The 18239-nt window shown below is 44.8% G+C and overlaps 2 protein-coding genes across 4 annotated transcripts; one reads left to right on the plus strand and one right to left on the minus strand.

The window, feature by feature from the left end:
- The first annotated feature begins 304 nt into the window (after positions 1-304).
- Positions 305-6847, plus strand: si:ch211-236h17.3 (carbohydrate sulfotransferase 11). Of its 2 annotated transcripts, XM_057030816.1 has the most exons (4): positions 305-984; positions 4603-4641; positions 5235-5314; positions 5564-6847. In XM_057030816.1, the coding sequence occupies exons 1-4, from the start codon at positions 891-893 to the stop codon at positions 6407-6409; spliced, it is 1059 nt and encodes a 352-aa protein (XP_056886796.1). In that variant the 5' UTR covers positions 305-890; the 3' UTR covers positions 6410-6847. The 2 variants fall into 2 exon arrangements, with proteins under 2 accessions (XP_056886796.1, XP_056886797.1); XM_057030817.1 differs by lacking the exon at positions 4603-4641 and having other exon boundaries at positions 329-984.
- A 6750-nt stretch (positions 6848-13597) lies between these two features.
- On the minus strand, positions 13598-18194 carry LOC130524560 (solute carrier family 41 member 1-like). Of its 2 annotated transcripts, XM_057030810.1 has the most exons (10): positions 17146-18192; positions 16797-16904; positions 16368-16439; positions 16135-16279; positions 15890-16036; positions 15566-15710; positions 15403-15482; positions 15186-15311; positions 14802-14950; positions 13598-14607 (listed from the first exon to the last, which is right to left on the minus strand). In XM_057030810.1, the coding sequence occupies exons 1-10, from the start codon at positions 17338-17340 to the stop codon at positions 14428-14430; spliced, it is 1347 nt and encodes a 448-aa protein (XP_056886790.1). In that variant the 5' UTR covers positions 17341-18192; the 3' UTR covers positions 13598-14427. The 2 variants fall into 2 exon arrangements, with proteins under 2 accessions (XP_056886790.1, XP_056886791.1); XM_057030811.1 differs by lacking the exon at positions 16797-16904 and having other exon boundaries at positions 17146-18194.
- Positions 18195-18239: the final 45 nt, after the last annotated feature.

Genomic DNA, 18239 nt, shown 5'->3' on the forward strand with positions numbered 1-18239 from the left:
AAACTTTAATCACTGATTATATTCTGAGTCAGTTTTGTTCCATTCCTGTGCTCTCCCATACTGTCCTTTTAGGAATAAATGAAGAAAGCAGAATAGTTGTAAATAAAAGTTTCTGTATTATATCCTGAAGAAATAATTGCTGATTCGGTTTGAACCAACGTTCTGGAAAGGACGAACTGGCTCGTATTGAAAAGCTAAAGTTAGTCATTAAGAGCAGGCGCCTTACAACATGAACTATTTATTAGTTTGACAGTTTTCGGACAAAGTTGGTTTTGGACGCAAAATGAAACCAAAGTGAAAACAGATCTGGGACCTTTCAAAATAAAAGCATGCCAAGGCCACACATGAGAAAAGTCCCCCCCACCAACACTGAGCCTGTGTGGAATGTACCGGTACTCAACCCGGTTAGTTCTGGTCGTGACAGACGTCAGAATGATCAGCTGTCCTGGCAAAATGGTCCAATAGCGCACATGAAATCGCGGGTAGAATTGTACTTTTAACTTAATAGGTGCCAGCGGAAGTCTCTGGCAACACTCGCTCTCGAAAGTTCAGAACTTGTGTTTGGGGAGAAAGGAGTTAAAAAGTAAAAGAGCCTCGACAACCCCCCTCGGAACTTTCCCAGCCGACGACCACAGCCATTCCCAGTGGCCTCCGGTGGGACCGCCCGGGCGGCCCGGTTTCTCTCAGAGAATGTTCCGCTAATCTTGAAGCGCTTCCGATTCCGCTCTTCTCCACCGCAGACTGCGCATTTAAGGATGTACGACAAGATCCGACGTGACAAAGGTCAGCGCGTTGGATCGAGGCTTTTATCGGTGATAAAGTAGACGGAACAACAGCCGGAGTCGGTTCGGTCCCCCGGTCCCCCTCCCTCCCTCCCTCCAGCTCTCAGCATGAGAAAACCAAAAGTGGACCGGCTGGTTTTTGCCCTGTGTCTGGGCTGTTTCCTCATGGTCATCCTCTACTTTAACAGCAGTCTGAAGCCAGGTGAGCTCACATTCTTGATCATTAGCATCGTCAAGTTGATCAGTCTTCTGTAAAATTAATAACAATATGCATCAATTACGAAAGGAAAGAGATCTCTATCACTAAATGTCTTCCCCAACGGTAATAACTGTAATAACTGTAATGTCTGTCTGTCCGTCCGTCTGTCCGTCCGTCCGTCCGTCTGTCTGTCTGTCTGTCTATCTATCTATCTATCAGAAAGAAAGAAAGAAAGAAAGAAAGAGGGATTGACATATGTTCTATAGATTAAATAGAATGTTCCTCTTCGGGTTTTCCTCTGTTTTTCCCCCTGAGAACCACAACCTTCATTTGAGGACCTAATTAATTACCCCCCTGATTAGCGGGCCCTTCCCAGTGGTCTGAAGAGGGCAGCTGGGAGAGGCTGCAGCCGGCTGGCGGTGAGGTCGGCCCTCCCTGAGCGCAGTTTTCCAGGCCTTCCAGGTCTTCCAGGTCCCCCGTACTGCCACATACAATGGTCCCATTCATATCGTGGACCAAAGTGGGATTCTAGCCCAGGGTTTTTTAAAGGGGTTGCTAATTTTTGCTGCATGTGACACGGGGCGGACACTGCTCCCAGTCATTAAGACGTGAACTGAAGATGGACTCTTCAGTCTACGCTTCCTCCTTTAGCCCTTCGACATGCGGGGGAGTGATATTCACACATGCTGTGTAAGCTTTCTAAGAATATCCAGGAAATGCTCAAAAAGGTCTTCCAGCCAAAAATAATTTCCTGCCCGCTTCTGCTAAGGCACCGTTCCATCCACAGCTACATCCATGTGATTTAGACACTCGTGGAGGACCTCGAGGTCTCGGCGCCGCGGGAGATGTTGGAATCTGAGCTGGTCTCCATTACTACATTAAATCCTGGGCTGGTGATGCTCGCAGGGGCACTTCCATCCTCTCGTGCCTTGATTAAAACAAGTTTGCTATATTTACTCTTGAGGATGGTTCAGCCAGTGAATGTTATTCACCACATTTGCTCTTGGGTTCTGTAAAAAGTGCCAAGTGCCTGGTGCAGAAGGTTCACAACGTGTCATTCAGTGTTGTTTCCGGACAGATTCGATCAGCATGTGTGAGCCTGACCTCAAACCTCCGAGTCGTTGCTACACGTGAGAGATCGCAGCTCCATCTTAGAACATCTAACCATGACGCCACTCCAAAACACTGTTTCACATGTCGTACTTCCTGTTCAGAAGTTGGCCATTTTATCAGCTTCTCGTTTCCTTTAATGGCTCATCGGGGCCAAAGGTACCGCTGGTTTTCTATGTAAAGCTGCGCAGAGCCGCCACAAATGAATGTGCACCCAAGTTAGAGTTACTCATTATAAAAGGGCCTCGATTTGGACCTGCACTGTTTGGGACAGACTGGTCCAAATTTAGGATAATGAGATGTTGCAACTGTGTGCGGAGACCATGTTGTGTCTGCTGCACCATAAGAGACACGGACAATAGGAATGGTAGTTTAAGCTGGGGGAAACTCCCGCCATAAACCCGTCACAGTTATTTTACTCCTTAAAAAACAAAGTCGTTATTCAAATTTTAAAAGGTTTGACCAGACTGCCCTCAAATTTACAGCTGCTTGGAATCCCTTTAAGGAAAGAAAAGTTCCCGCTGAGACGTGGATGCACGCGGAGCCCCGACGTTCCGGAGCCACTGCAGCATGACATGGCTCACGTGCTGCTGGTGGTCTCCATAAAGGCGCCGACAGAAGAAGCGCACGTGGTGCGACGTGCTTCGGAATGTTTTACAGTCGCTTGCTGTCTCCTGGAAATCCACCCCGGGGTTTCGATCTAGCTTAGTGGTAATCGGTCCTGCCAGTTTGATTGGGCCAGAACCTGAAGTTCTGGTTTTAGCCGTTGGGCTGAAATAGTTATTTTGGTCCTGAAGAGCTTCTCCCCCCTCATACCTTCCCTGTCTGAACTTGACTAAAGGCCGTTAGAGTTGTAAAACTGCTCAGCAGGCAGCCGGCCAGCTTTATTGCACCACCTGCATCCGTCTGAACAGCCTTTGGTCGGGGCATCTTTTCGACATTACGTGTAGAGGAACCGTCCACAGACGCACAGCGAGGAACCAGACGGTCCTCAGACAGTTGGTCACCAGCAGCAGATTCTCCAACTAAATGTCTCACGATGGAGGATTTGCTCTGTCAGAGATCAACCTAAAGGCAAAGATGTCGGCCTACAACTGTCCCCCAGAAGCTGGAGGAGGCCCGGCGGGTGTGGAGACGATCCCCATCTGACGCGCAGACGTTTCTCTGGGACTCGGTCATCAGACACCACCTCCTGCCTTCACACCCATTACACACATTTTGCGGGTTGTGCATCGGGCTCTCCCTCAGACAGTGTCTCCCTCAGTAGAGCGGGCCTTTGGCAGGAGAAACCTATGAATTGGTGGGGTGGGGGGGGGTGTCTGGTGCTCCCAGTGGGGCCTCGACACAGAGCTCCATTTATGTGCTGGACAGGAGGAACACACATCAGCCTTTTTTGTATTTTGCATTTCCTAAGGCCTTCAGTTCTATATGAATCGGGAGGAATGCTGCGGGGTCGGGTCCAGTTAACTCGTTCCTTTCTTTGAGTATTCTTTAGGTGGAGCTGACGACGCGCTCAGCTGTTGGCTCGGGTTTCATATCCAACTGAAGCCGTTTATTTAGAATATCGTGTATTCAGTTGAGGGCTCGAGAGGTTTTGCGTGTCAGCAGGTTTTTTTTGGGGTGGATTTATAGTTGCTCTGCGTCGTTTTTCCTCGATGTTAACGTCCCCGCTCTGGTTTCAGCTGCAGCCCAGCAGTTTTACACTCAAGCGGTCGTTTGTGTTTGACAAACTGCGGAGTTAAATTTTCCACATTAGCTGAGTCATGTCAGTAAATGCGTCTCTCGGTCTGCCAGGTTGCGCTCGCATCCTAAATTAGAGCAGAAGCTCCTCGCTCGGCGGCGGATGAGGGAGAAACGGCGGCTCTGGGAAAGCTTATGTGAGAAATATGTTTCGCGGATCACCTCAGTCGCTCCTGGGACAAACACAAACCTCCATTTGGCCGGAGTATCCAGTATCTTGGAATCTGTCTTTTCCATTCCAAGAATGAGGTTGTACTCAGTGGCGCATCTGGGGTTCGTTTGGGTCTCAAAAAGCCAAGTTTCAGTGCTTCCAAGAAACATTCACAATTTATTGAACCACGTCTCTAATAACGACCCCAGCAACTCCCAGTAACATGTGGCCCTGGAACCGGTAGCACTGGTTAAGACGGATAGGCAATAGTGGTGTCCCGGATGGAAAGATGTTAGCATCTGATAACTGTTTCCTTAAACCTTTCTCCTCTGAGTTACTGGGTTCTGGGTCCAGAACTGATCTCATCCTTCACACACAAGATTAGCATCATTTTTTTTGGTTGAAAACAGGATGAATGTGTAGTAAAAAGGTACAATAAAAGCCAGAAGGAACAAACCACAACATTACGTATTAAATTTAGATTTCACATCACATATTGTCCGCATTTACATCTGTTGTTAGTGGATTTTCAAAGGTCAACTCATTTTCTTTTACAGCTAGACCCTAAAAGTTCAGCTGACTTAATGTCTCTTTTTTTAATTGCTGATTCCTTTCTGTAGTTTTTGGAAGGAGCGCAGCGTTCCAGATTTTACAAGCAGGTAATTGGACCAGTTTGTAGCTCCTTATAAAATGTTTTAAGTGCTCATTTAATTCACAAATTGTCTTCTTTGCCAGCTAACATCGGGCTCCATGTGAGATGAAAATCTGTTCAAATGAAACTAGCTCTTTGGCATTTTGCCGTGTTTATGGTTGCTGAGCTGAAGTTTCCACTGTTCCAAGGCTGCAGTCGGTGCCACACCGAGGCCTCTAGAAGACATCTGCCCAGATGAAATTAGAGATCCACTGTGGTGAAGCTGCCCTGTGCTTCTGACCTCATGTAATCTGATGCTGGGATGGAAGCTGAGGCCTGTATTTAACAATGCTTCACAGCACTCATTCCCCACTGGTTTGGATCCACCCTGGCTTGCTTTTTGACTTTTTCCCCTTCTGATGAGACTTTCCCTTCAAGCCTCAACAGTGTTTCAAAGGATCAGTGCAAACTGTTCCATAACAAAGTCAGAGGCAGAAATAAATGAGCAGGGAGGTCGAAGTTCTGTCTGCTCCTGATCTTTTGCTTTTTATTGTGAAGTCCCAGTTTATGTTGAAAAGCAGCCGCTTCACCACATTTCTCCCGTTTTCCACATGTTTGCAGCTTTGGAGCCCGTCAGCGAAGGCAGAAGTGAGCGGAAGTCGCGGAGGAGTCCCCTACAGACACTTTACGATGGCGACCCGGTGAGTAGATTTTGCATTTTTACTGCTGGTCCACATGGAGCTGTTGTAAGAAACCATTTGAATACTATAACTTTGTTGAAATTAGGTTTAATCATTGTCAACATTGTCGCCTTTTTACTTAAACTGGAATATTTTAAAACAAACCTCAGAGACTCTCATGTCCCATATAGAAGTAACACAAAAGCAGCCCCATGATGAGTCCATTTTTATTGAAAACAAACCACTAATGCGATTAAACTTTGTGTGTAGATGGAGTCAGGAGTGCAGGTGATCCATCAGGGGCGGCGGGAGGTGTTGGAGGACGCCTGCCGCTCCTACAGCCGAAAGCGAAGGGTGCTGATTCCCGATGACCTGAAACATATCATCGTGGATGACCAGCACAGCTTGCTCTATTGTTACGTGCCGAAAGTGGCCTGCACCAACTGGAAGCGTGTGCTGATGGTTCTGACGGGGGCTGCTGGATCACAGCGAGACCCACTGGCGATCCCGGCCAACGAGGCTCACGTTCCAAAAAACCTCCGCACTCTCTCAGAATATTCCACGGCCCAGATAAACCAGCGCCTGCGCTCCTACTTAAAGTTTGTATTCGTACGCGAGCCCTTTGAGCGTTTAGTGTCTGCCTACCGCAACAAATTCACACGGAGCTACAACACGGCTTTTCACAAAAGATACGGCACAAAGATAGTGAAGCGGCACCGGATGGATCCCCAGCCCGAGGCACTGGAGAGAGGAAACGACGTCTCCTTTGAGGAGTTTGTGTATTACCTCGTGGACCCAGCAACCCAGAGAGAAGAGCCCTTCAATGAGCACTGGGAGCGCGTCCACTCCCTTTGCCACCCCTGCCTCATTCACTATGATGTGGTGGGTAAATACGAGACGCTGGAGCAGGACTCCCGCTATGTACTGCAGCTGGCTGGGGTGGAGGACCAGGTTAGCTTCCCTACCTCATCAAAGAGCACCAGGACTACAGGAGACATGGCAGCACAGTTCTTCCACAACATCAGCCCCTTCTACCAGAAAAGGCTGTACAACCTTTATCGGATGGATTTCCTGCTTTTCAACTACTCGGTACCAGAGTATCTCAATTTCAGATAAAGCTGAAGCATCACTTGAACCGAACTGCTAAAGTTGATCATTTTAAGACAATTCTATCTGTGAAAAGCTGATGTTGACACTGTAGGAAATGTATCCTGAAAGATGTGTCCTCCACATAGATTCACGTGCAGAGAGGACAGTTCATAAAAGACGAGTTAGCCGAGGGGGGTGAAATGGACAGTGTGCAGGGATCGAATGATCACGGTGCTTTTGAGCATTTGCAGCATGCTTTAGAAAGTGTTAGAATATTTAGACATGTGGCTTTGAATGTGTCATCCCTGCAGACATTTGTTACTGTGATTTTATTTTTGTGCTGTAAAAGAGATTTCATTGTAATTATATGTTTTAATTTATTGTTATGTTTAACTTTACAAAGTCAAACAAATGGAAAAAACTGTCAGTTTTTTTTTTTTTTTTAAATAAAAACATTTCAGCATATATTTTTTACTAAATTACCAAGAAAACAGCACTGGGGGAAAACCTTCATCCTTCATAGCACATTGGTCTTTTATTTCAGTGACGGAAAACCTGAATGGAAGAGTTAAACTGTGAGGGAACTAAACAGTCAAAGATGAGTTTAAGGGCAGGTGGAGTTTTTAAGAGGTGGTTTAATGAGGGAAAGTGATTAATTCAGGCAAATCTTGCTTTTAAACCACCATATTTGTGTTTTATTATGCAAAAGCACGTAGTAATTTATCAAGGTAGAATCAAGTATCAGACTAATTTCTTTAAAAGACAAACTAGTCAAACAGAAAATGAAAATTGAGTCTACTGCGACACAGATACAACACTTTTAACACTTGTTTGTCCTTTCTTGCTTCATTCGGATGCTGTGTCAAAGATCGACCGGCAGAGGTCGCCACAGTTACTTGGCTCGAACGGTTCCAAACATCATCACTTGGAGAAAAGGCTGTACAGTATTACACTCCGACAACTGGCTCATATCTGGACCAAATGGGTTTTATGGAGTCCCGGTGGGTCTGTGGAGAGCGGCACTGGCTGATCGGTTCTAATAAAGTTTTAGGGACTTAATGGTGTCCCTCGACATTTTTTATTTTTAAAAAGCTTTGTAAGAAAATAAAGGAGGACGCATTTTGTCTTCAGATAAGCACACGTTTTGGTGAGTAGAACGATTTCTATTTACATTTCTTGTATATGTTTGCCATTTTATCGGGTCAACACTGTTGCTTCTGTTGGATATTTCGTGTCTGGCTTCAATGTGACTGAGACATCTTGAATAGTTTTAAGTGGCTTTTTGTCTAATGGAATTAATTCTCGTTGGAGGATAAGCATCTTTCTTTTATATTGTGTATCATTGATGGTTTCTGGCGCACCATAATGGTCGTTTGCTTCAGATTGGAGGATAGTTCTAAAGTGCACAAACTTTCATGGTAAACACAAACGACCAACAGGTGGAGGTGGCAGAGAGATACTTTAGGCTTAAAACTCAATTTTCTGTATTTTAACTGAAGCCCAAAAGTGCATCTTAGTGACTATTACTTCAAGATTATTAATTTTAGCCGTGAGAACCATCGATCATTGGGTACAACAGCACAGGAATTAGAATTTAATGAGCAGCAGTTGCATCACATGTACACTTATTTTACACCACTGAACTGTCGGGTAAAATCAGTCTTTAGAAGGAGCTTCTCGCGTCAAATATTGGTGGTTATGTTAAAAAAGAAACAACTATCGCAGATTTGCAGCGTTATGCTCCAATAATGCAGGTAAACTGCTGCTCTTCTGCGCTGTCAATTAGCGGGTGCTGTTTTCCACCACACAACATTATCGCCACCTACTGTTGAGGAGGGTGAACTGATGGCGCCGCAGTGACCCCTTCAAAATAAAAGCAGTGCTCAACCTTTGGACGTTGCTCCCTCGGCCTCTAATACTGTAGATTACCCAATGTTAAGGTGGAACAAGAATGCAAAAAAAAAAAAGAAATACTACTTATTTTCCTTCTTTTCTCTGCCCTCATATTTTCTGATCACTACTATAACTTGAAACAAAGCATCCGGTGAGTGCCAACCTTTGCCACATGATGTAACTTACACCTGTAGTAGTATACATAGGCAGTATTAGTACAAGGTTGCATAACATAGTTAGTTGTTTGCCCATTGGCTTTGACCATCACCTGTGATCTTTGGAAGATCACACGCCAAAGTCCCTTCAGAATTCAGAACATTACTAAAATATAGAAGACTTTTCTTTGGCCAACTCTCAACATTTACTGAATCTTATTTAAAATCTGTCCATAACATAAATAATTTAACAAACGAGCGGCGGCTGTCTCAAAACCCCCTTGCTGGAGGTAATAAGAGATAACCTCACATTTCATTTTTGAAAGAATTTATAATTGTTTCACATGAGGTTATGTTTAATATTTAACGCAGCAGTAAAACAACTGTTTGACGCTACAAACTTCAAAGATGGAAGCTTCTGTAATTACATACATCAATGCCATGACGGTGACCACCAAGCCACTTCAATGGCAAAATCCAGTGCTTATGAAAAGTGAAGTTATGAACCGACAACTCTGCTGGCCCAACATTCTGTGGAAATGCCTTTTATTTCTGTTTCTATGAAATGTTAGGTCTAATAACTACCATTTTACTGTTTGAGTCCTTTGATGTCCTAAAAACAAAAGTAATTTAAGGGTGCAACAACAACTTTGATCAGACTTTTTATGTTGAACATTTGTTATAAGTAAAAAAAATGTTATTTTAAAACGTTTTATTTGTGAAGATGGAAGGTGTTTTTGCCAAGTTACATATAGTTTATTGGAATTATTTAAATAACATGAGGGAATTTGAAAGGTTTTACAAGGACATATCCGGAAAAAAGAGCCTTGGTGTTGGATCATTAACTACACACCGAAACACTAGTAAACTGGCTGCTGGTTTCAATCAGTCAGAAGAGAGTATGGATTTGGACCTACAACATGAACTGGAGAAACGTGAAACCCAATGTAAGTTAAGGAAGAAGAAGGAAACCGCTAAGCGTTCTCATAAGGACAATGACTTCTTGGTACACCTCAAGACAAAAGTAGCACTCGAAAATGCAAAGATCCAAATAAAAAATCAGAATGAAAGAAATCTTATAATCCAAACTAAGCTGAGGCAATTCAAAGAAAAGGTCAAAGCTTTTAAAAATATCCTCCATACAGAAAGATCTGCACACCAAAAGACAAGAGAAGCACTGGCAATTGCCTCAAACCAAAAGAGAGCACAGGAAGAAAAAAATATTCAAATCCAGAATCAGTTGAGGCATTTAAGAGAAAGGATAAAGCAGATCCAAAAGGACTTCCATTTGGAAAAGTTGGCACACCAGAAGACACATGAAGCGTTAATGGCTAAAAGTCAACGGAGGACAATGGCAACCAAAGTGAATTATAATCAACCTAAAAAGAAAAAGACTCCAGAAAGGAAGCATGTAATGGAAATTCCCCCGGTGGACTCCTCGACGGAGCTGGAAACTGCCATCAAAGCGCTCAAAGGTCAGCTACAGCAAACCGAAACAGAGAAAAGATGTCTCGAGGAGGATTATGAGGAGGAAAGGGCAACACACCAAGTTACAAAAGAACAGCAGAGGCAAACAACCAAATCAAAGGGCTGAGCGAAACCTGTGAGGAAGTGAGGAATCAACTGCGGAACACTGAGAAAAAAATCAAGGAGGATCTCCTCACTTGTATGTCTGTCATCAGTGAGACCAACCTACTGCGAGAGGCCGTCATTGCGCTCAAAAAACAGTACTTATACCACAATGACGTCAACATGAATAACATTTTGGAGAAAAAGTATAAACTTGAGATTAATGATCTTAGGGCAAAGCTTGAAAACTGCACGGCTCTTCTGGATGCCAGCATTATAACAAAATCCAGGTTGGAGGAGAAGCTCTCCAAAGTGGACACTGTGTATGCCATGAGAGAGCAGAAATATGTCAAATTATTAAATGTGCATGTTGTCCTGGCACACCACTTAAACACAAAACTGAGAAATCATATTGCAAAATGTAAAAGGTCAATACAGCAAAAAATCTGCTGTTGGATTAATGAGAACATCCTTCAAAATCCGACAGACACGACGTGTGATAATAAGGAGCCTCCAAATGTGTATCCACACAACTGGAGGTTGCCAAAAATCCCTAGTGAAGATTTGTGGTGAAAGAGGAAATTCATCTTCACTGTTAAGGAACATCTGTACCAGGGTTAGACTGAAAACTCAGAGTTTAGATGTGGACACACCTCCAGGACTGGGCTACGATCCAGTTAGACGACCAGATACGGACTGACAGATGGGAGGACCAACCAGCCACACATTGTGGTGGTGGACGAAAGGGCTCTTCCGATAGATGTGGCATTCCTGGATGACGGGAGTAGGAACAGGACACAGGAGAACCTGACATTCTAAGGAATTCTTTTTATTTATTTTTTTCTATGAAAGATTACATTGCTTTAATAAATTGCTTGCTAATCAGTTGCTTTCGTCCTTTGTTGCTTTGAAATCAAAAATGGCCATTTAATTTGGTCCATTCAAGTATTTAATTAAGGTTTCAGTAAAATATATATATATATGATCACATTTAATTTCACTGGCAGTTTCATAAATAATGGCGGACATTGTTGCAGAAGTATGGGATGTTTACAAGTGTTGTTTAAATGACTTTAGGGAACTTGAAGGATTTATTGACTCCTACTCAGGAAAAAAGATAGACCCTTGTAGTTTGCAAGAGAAAGGAGAAAAAGTCTCTCAGAAAAAGGCCGTCCACTTAAACCAGTCGGAAGAGAATTTTGGTTTGGACTGGAGCATAGAACCTTCACTGAGACAGCAACATGGTGGTGGTCAACAGATGGTTGAACTGGCAGAAAAATTAAGTGAAACCCAAAGTGAACTAAAGCTGGCAAAGGAAATCATAAAAAGTCTAGAAAATGCAAATAACCTGGAAAATGTAACTCACAGAAAAACACAAGAAGAGCTGGAAGAGAGCAGAAGCCAAATTACAAAAGTGAGTGACATACTAAGCCTTGTCCAACTAGAGCTGAAACAATCAAAGGAACGGATCGCACATCTGGAACATGAGAGTGAGTTGCAAAAATCAACACACCAGAAGACAAAAGAGGAGCTGGAAAATTCATCAAAACTCCAAATTAACATAGAGGACAAAAAGAGTAGTCAAACCAACAGTCAAGTGTCACAAATAAAGGAGAGACTTGCTGCTCTTGAAACTGACTACCGCATGGAAAAGTCAGCTCACCAGAACACAAAAGAAGAGCTGGAAATTGCAAAACTCCAAATTAAAATAGAGGACGAAAAGAGTAGTCCAACCCACAGTCGAGTGTCACGAATAAAGGAGAGGCTTGCGGCTCTTGAAACTGACTACTGCATGGAAAAGTCAGCTCACCAGAAGACGAAAGAAGAGCTGGAAATTGCAAAACTCCATCATAAAATGCACAATGAACGTGAGATGAGTGATCTCAGAACAAAGATGGAAAACTGCACAGCTCTCCTGGAAGCTAGTCTCAAAGCAAAAGCAAGTTTGGAGGAGAAGCTCTCCGATATGGACACTGTGTATGCCAAGAGGGATGAGAAATATGTCAGTTTGATCAATAAGTATATTGTCGAGGCGCACAACTCAAAGGCAAAACTGAAAAATCATATTTCAAAGTGCAATGAGCCAGTTCAAAAGAAGGTGCGCTCTTGGATTAAGAAGAACATCCTACGGGAGCCGTCAGACGCGCCTCACAATATCGAGGAACCACCACATTTGTACCCGGATGACTGGCGGTTGCCAGGAATCCCCGATCAATGAAAATAGGCTCAAACCATGATCAAAGTGCGGCACAAGAGCAGCCAAATTGATTTACAGTCAAGAAGATTGTTTGTTCCTCTTAGGGTTTTGGTTTTAACAGGACCCTAGAGCAGGCCCGAACACAGTGGTAAACGGGTCCAAATGAGTTTTATTGACTGAGGAACGCTCAAAGAAGACAGAAGCAGTCCTCCTGGACTGCAGAGAACTCAGGAGTCCGGCTCGGCGCGCTCACCGGCCCAGCAGTCGGCATGGAGACCTTGAACGTGCCGGGGAGACACAGAAGACAGAGGCCGTCCTCCTGGACTGCAGGGAGCTCGGGAATCAGGTTCTGCACTTCTCAGGTCCAGCAGTGAGTCCTCAAACAGAAGCAGTCCTCCTGGACTGCAGAAAACTCGGGAGCCAGGTTCTGCACTTCTCAGGTCCAGCAGACAGCGTGAAGACCTTAAATGTCCAGGGAAGACACTTGGAAGACAGACCAAGCAAAGCAACGAAGCCCCCACAGCAACAACGAAACACTCCACAAAGCACCACCACACTCTGGTCCTGATAGGCAGGCGCTCCCTCCTTATGTAGGTGGCCATGTTAATTGCCTGCCTGCAGTGCCAGTTGCCGCCAATTGAGCTCCTCCACGCCCCCTGCAGGAAAAACCAGACACAACCCTGGACCCCAACAGTTCCAGCCGTTGGTTTTTCAGTTGTTTTTTTTCAACATGTGAACGTCTTCTCGAATATAAGAACCCAGCATTCAGAGCACAGACTGATGGTTGTAATAATGCACTGATTCGTTCATGTAGCCCACTCCCATTTGCTCCGTCAGGAGATCTCGTGTCCCCGTGGTGACCAGACTCAAAGATTACCAGTAGTGGGCTGATTCCAGACCAGTAGGATATCACACAAAACCGACATAAACAGATTCTGTGGTAGACATAAGAGTTCTGCATATGAATGATGTTTCTGGGTGACTGTATGTTGGACATGAGCGTGGGGCAGATTTAATGACCTTGAGGCTTCTCCTGACAAGTTCATAACAAGTTCAAGTTCATCTCTGTCTGTCTGTCTGTCAACGTTCATGTGGCTTGCTTATTATTATTGTTCAGTTAATCTCAGAATTAAAATTGAATTAAAATCCAGCCTTCTTTTTACATGAATGTTTCAAAGAAGCCAAGGACAAACCCGTGTATAAGAAATAAAGAACAACGTTCAGCAGTCATGCATCAGTCGATTTCAGAGACTGCGAAACCCTACAATTAAAGGAGTCGTGTGGGCAGCAACAAGTCGGTCATGCTTACCTTCACGATGAAAGCAACTTCAACTCTGGGCATATATACAGATAATTACAATTTCTAAAATTGAAAATATTGAAAGGCCTCACACAGAGAGCTCAATCCTGAATGTATCTTTATTGACATCTGCAGCAACAATATTATCCTACAGACCGTCTCATGTGCTGCTGAAATATAATAAAGTATAGAAAGAGTTGAACATCAACCAACGAAAGGCTTAGCAGAGTTTAAAGGCACAAAGTCTACATTCATACAATAGACAATAAACTGGAGCTTTCATCTAGATTGTGCTGCATGTGAACATATTTACTCAAGTATTGACTAATTTACCATTAACATTGAGTGCCTGTAGTTTACAACTATGTTTGATAAAATGTGCGTAAATATCAGGGAGTTTGATGTTTCCACAGAGCCAAGCTGGTGTTAAAGTTGTGATTCAGTCCTGCAGGGGACGACAGATTCAGCGCACAATAGTTTAAGCACTGAAGTTAACAGAGATTATTATTATGCTATTACGACAAAATAGTGTCCATTTATGATAAATCACAATAAAGTACAAACACGCATTGATTTTCCTTCTTTTCCAGTTTAAGTTTATAATAATTGATGTTGTGACTTAACATTACCTTAAGCTGCTTCTCACCAGGTCATTAGCTATTCAATTATTAGTTATTACATATATTGTTATGAGTGTTAAGCCACCACTTATATATATTGGATATGTTATTTTGGTTTATGGTGCTCCACTCACAAAAGCATTAATAAGCCAAAATCTGTTGATTTGCATAATAATTTAAACACCATATAAACTGTGCTTTTACATTTGTCGATCCTGTCACAAGCACAGCGTTAATGCCAACTAGCCTAAAGTCACGTCCTCCAGGGCTTGTTTAACGGTTTTGCTGTCAGTATTCAGTGAGTACGCGTGTCAAAAATCCGTCCCGGCAGAATGGACCATGACAATCAGTCTGAAACTCAGAGCCAAGAAGCCTGTCCCCAGTAAATCACCGAGAGCGGTGAGGTAGGGGATGGAAAAGTTGTCTGGGTCCAGACCCCTTCGCCACAACCACGGCACCATCAGGCTGGCCACATAAAGCAAGATCAGCACCTGCAGAGAGTAGCTGTTGAATACAAGAGGGAAGCCAGTGTGTGTGTGTGTGTGTGTGTGTGTGTGTGTGTGTGTGTGTGTGTGTGTATAAACAGCTGAGGATGAAGACATGGTTTTGTGGTTTAGGTTAGGTTAGGTTACTAATGTCCCCACAAGGACAGAAACACAATGATGATTTGTGTGGTGTTTGCAACCTGGAGGACAGCGGCACATAGGTAGGAGATGATGAAGGTGGGGGTCATCGCCGTGTGACCTCCCTGCATCAGGTGGACGATATAAAGGAAGAAGAGATGACTCGGGACCACAAGGATAACCAGGACTCTGGCTGACTTGGAGTTCACAGCTGGAACAAAGAGGATACTTTAATATTCACGTCGACTGTGACCCTGGCAGACGGGTCCGTCTGAAACAGTTTGCATGTGACTTGAGAGATTTCAATGAGACTAAAATAATGTCCTCATTTTTGAACCACTTTGTTTAAGAACTGCGAGACCAAAACAGTTTCATTTTGGACCGTTTGACCCCTGAAAGGAGCTGGATTAAGTTCCCAGCCGACATTTGTTCTCTGCTCATCTAACCTGATGAACAGAACACATCAAGGCAGTTCCCAGTCAGTTTTAATGGGAGATCTCCAGGAGCACTCCAGTAGTGAAGGAAGGTGGACATCCTGCTGGCCTGGACCGCCACCAGATTCCCGCCTGCCCCTGCATTGATAAAGAAAAAGAATCGAGCCCGTCCATAGTAAACAGTAGTCAAAAACAGGTTCTTCTTCCATCCTCAGCGGTATCTACTCACCATTGATTACTGGTGTGAACACAGCCATACCTTCATAGTCTGGATCGCTCACTGTCATATCCAGAATTAGGCCACCGACACTGGGAAGAGGACAAGACGGTGTGAGTCTGGAAAGGTCGATTCTTTTCTTTGGATCAGGCCTCTGAGGCAGATGTTGGCTGACCTGCTGATGGACATCGCTAAGATGACAGGATACCAGCCAGACTGCAGGACCTGTCTGGTAGCTGGAGAGCGACGTGCAATAACAATCCAGGCTGGTATCAGAAGCAGGAAGAATCCACAAACAGTGGGAGGAAGGAACCACATGTCTGCGGATCAATAGATCTCTGATTGTGATGCCATAGACATTTAACAAGGAAAACTAGACATCGTTACTCGTTCCCCTCTGATATCTACTACCCCATAGCTGCATGATGGTGGCATTTACAACTGGGTTTCCAGCAAACTATCAGAACTGTGACACACATTAAATAAAGCAGCTTCTGACCTCTGTGACAGAAAAACATGCTGCTGATCCTCGCAAGCAAATACAGAGTGATGAGGTCTCCCAGGCTGGCAGCGATGGGTGTGGCCACATTATCTGGGTTGATTCCCACTTTCCTGGATCCGATAATAACCGCCACCACCACCAGACCTGGACAGGACAGAGTGACAACAGGCAGTAGATTCACTGCTCTGTCCTCTCCGCAGGTTTGTGAGTCTCTGGACTGTCGATGCGCCTTTTGAACCGACCTAAGGTCAGCGCAGCAATGAAGGCTGTGGTGACACTGCTGGCACACAGGATAGCAGCCTGGCTAATGTCCACTTTCCCCCTGGACAGACTACCGAGCACGACTGCTGCAACTGCTGCCAGGAAGCCCACAACCGTGGCTTGGACCTGCAGATGAAAGAGTGGCGTGTCATCACACCATGACGACTGAATATTGAACACTGAATATTAACCAAGGGTGGCAGCAGGGCTCTACCTGAATGAGAGCCAGGTTGCTCATCACCATCCTCAGCTGCTGCTGACCCTCATCCATCTGTCCTGTGTTTGCCTGTGGGTAGGAAAAGGGTCACCTTATAGTCTTCCTCCAAGATATGGTGCTAAGAAAGATGGATGCTGGGATTGTAAATGGCCCTCAGCGTTTAATGGCGTGTAAAGATTTGGTTTGGACATTTTAAAAACACACCGCTGAGCAGAAACTGAACCATGTGGGATCATGTTTGCATCAGTGTGTTGTTCAAAGCGCTCTCTTTATATTCTCCATCTTTAACCATTTTTATGTATTTCTTCCTACTACTTTGCAATCGCTATCAGTAAAAATACACTCTTTATCGTATTTTGCACGCGTGTGTGTGGGTGGGTGTGTGTGGGTGGGTGTGTGTGTGCCTTTGAGTGCATTTCCACTCACTGCTGTTGACAGTCTGGATGCCAATGTCATCTCCAGGTTCCCCTTCAGCCCCACCAGAGCTGGCACCAAAATAAAAACCTCTGAGATCTCCTTAAATACCTCCCAGTGCTAAAACACACACACACACACACACACATTAATATTTATGTGTCTAAATATAAAATGGATGTTTGTGGTGAATGTTTAAGTGAACCATCTGTTTCGAGGAGACATTATTTAGCGTCTAATTACCCCTTTATCTCTTCACTAATCTACCTCATTCACCCTCCTGGGAGCCAGTGGCCTATAAACATATTAAGACCCTAATAAGTCACATGCAGGCATATAATGGTATATATTTTTTGCATACTTGCACTTTATCCATAACTATCCCCGCCGCCACCATGCCCAGACCTGACAGCAGGTACGGCAGCAGCACTTGGAGCGCGATGATCCACGAGTTCTCTGGCAGGAAGCCACTGGCTGAGCGCGTTAGTTTGCATGAGAATCCCCTCAGTTTCTGCCCCTGGAAACGCAGCTCCAGAGCCAGATGGGTGACCACCATGTCTGATCACTGCCAACCCATGTCTGCCTGAAAAGCGCTGCTTTGGATGAAACCCACTTTCATGTTTTCTGCTCCGGCGGAAGGATGCAACGATCCGCTGTGACCGGCTGGATTAATTTCCTAGCCGAGAAAAGACGCTGTCCTTTTCCTTGTCCTTCACCTGTTACTCCCGTGCTGGAGGAGCAGCAGCGGTGCTTTGGAAAATAACGGCGATCTGGCAGAGGAGGAAGCCTTCATCCACTTGAACGTAACACACAGATAAGGACACACATACTCACACGCACACGCACACAGGTCCACTTGACTTCAGGTCTGTGGGGCCTCTTTAAACACTCTGCTACTGACAGGCACTCACACACAAACATACTATGGTCTCACACACACACACATACGCACACACACACACACATACGCACACATACGCCACATCCTCACGCCTCACTCTTTAGCAGCCGGGCAGCTGAGGCAGAGCGCTGAAAGCTCGCTCTCTCACGGGGCCGGATGAATGTCCAGCTCCTGAGGGACAAAGTCATCCAAAAAGCCAGGAGCTTCTTCTCAGTCCTCCTGTGCTGCCACCCACTCTCTCTCCACATGTCCTTCTCTTTGTCCTCGCCAGCGTTCTGTGCAGATTCGCCACTGTGAAGCCCCTTCCTCATTATAATCAGGGGGACGCTGAGGCGTCTGCAGGTTGCAACTTATGCAGAGGAGAGCCTGGTGGAGCGACGGTGATGCCAGGGATTCCTTCTGAGTCCAGGCAGGAGAGTCGTGTCTGTGTTGATGGGAGGGACGAGGCGACGTGTCTGTGCGAGTGTGTGTCTGGAGGGGTGCTGCTGCAGATGCCTGCGTATAAACAAGGTGACCCGACTGCGATGCAGCCTCCAGGTTTTATTCATCTCAGC

This window comes from Takifugu flavidus, chromosome 4 (genome assembly GCF_003711565.1).
Source record: "Takifugu flavidus isolate HTHZ2018 chromosome 4, ASM371156v2, whole genome shotgun sequence".
Taxonomy (NCBI): Eukaryota; Metazoa; Chordata; class Actinopteri; order Tetraodontiformes; family Tetraodontidae; genus Takifugu; species Takifugu flavidus.

Bases quoted from the DNA above. Each gene is read 5' to 3' on its own strand.
- si:ch211-236h17.3 (XM_057030816.1), top strand. From the start codon at position 891: ATGAGAAAACCAAAAGTGGACCGGCTGGTTTTTGCCCTGTGTCTGGGC. The intron at 985-4,602 runs GTGAGCTCACAT...TCCTTTCTGTAG, and splicing joins TAACAGCAGTCTGAAGCCAG to TTTTTGGAAGGAGCGCAGCG. The intron at 4,642-5,234 runs GTAATTGGACCA...ACATGTTTGCAG, and splicing joins GTTCCAGATTTTACAAGCAG to CTTTGGAGCCCGTCAGCGAA.
- LOC130524560 (XM_057030810.1), bottom strand. From the start codon at position 17,340: ATGGTGGTCACCCATCTGGCTCTGGAGCTGCGTTTCCAGGGGCAGAAA. The intron at 16,440-16,796 runs GTGAGTGGAAAT...TCCTACCCACAG, and splicing joins CATCCAGACTGTCAACAGCA to GCAAACACAGGACAGATGGA. The intron at 15,483-15,565 runs GTCAGCCAACAT...TCCTCTTCCCAG, and splicing joins TTAGCGATGTCCATCAGCAG to TGTCGGTGGCCTAATTCTGG.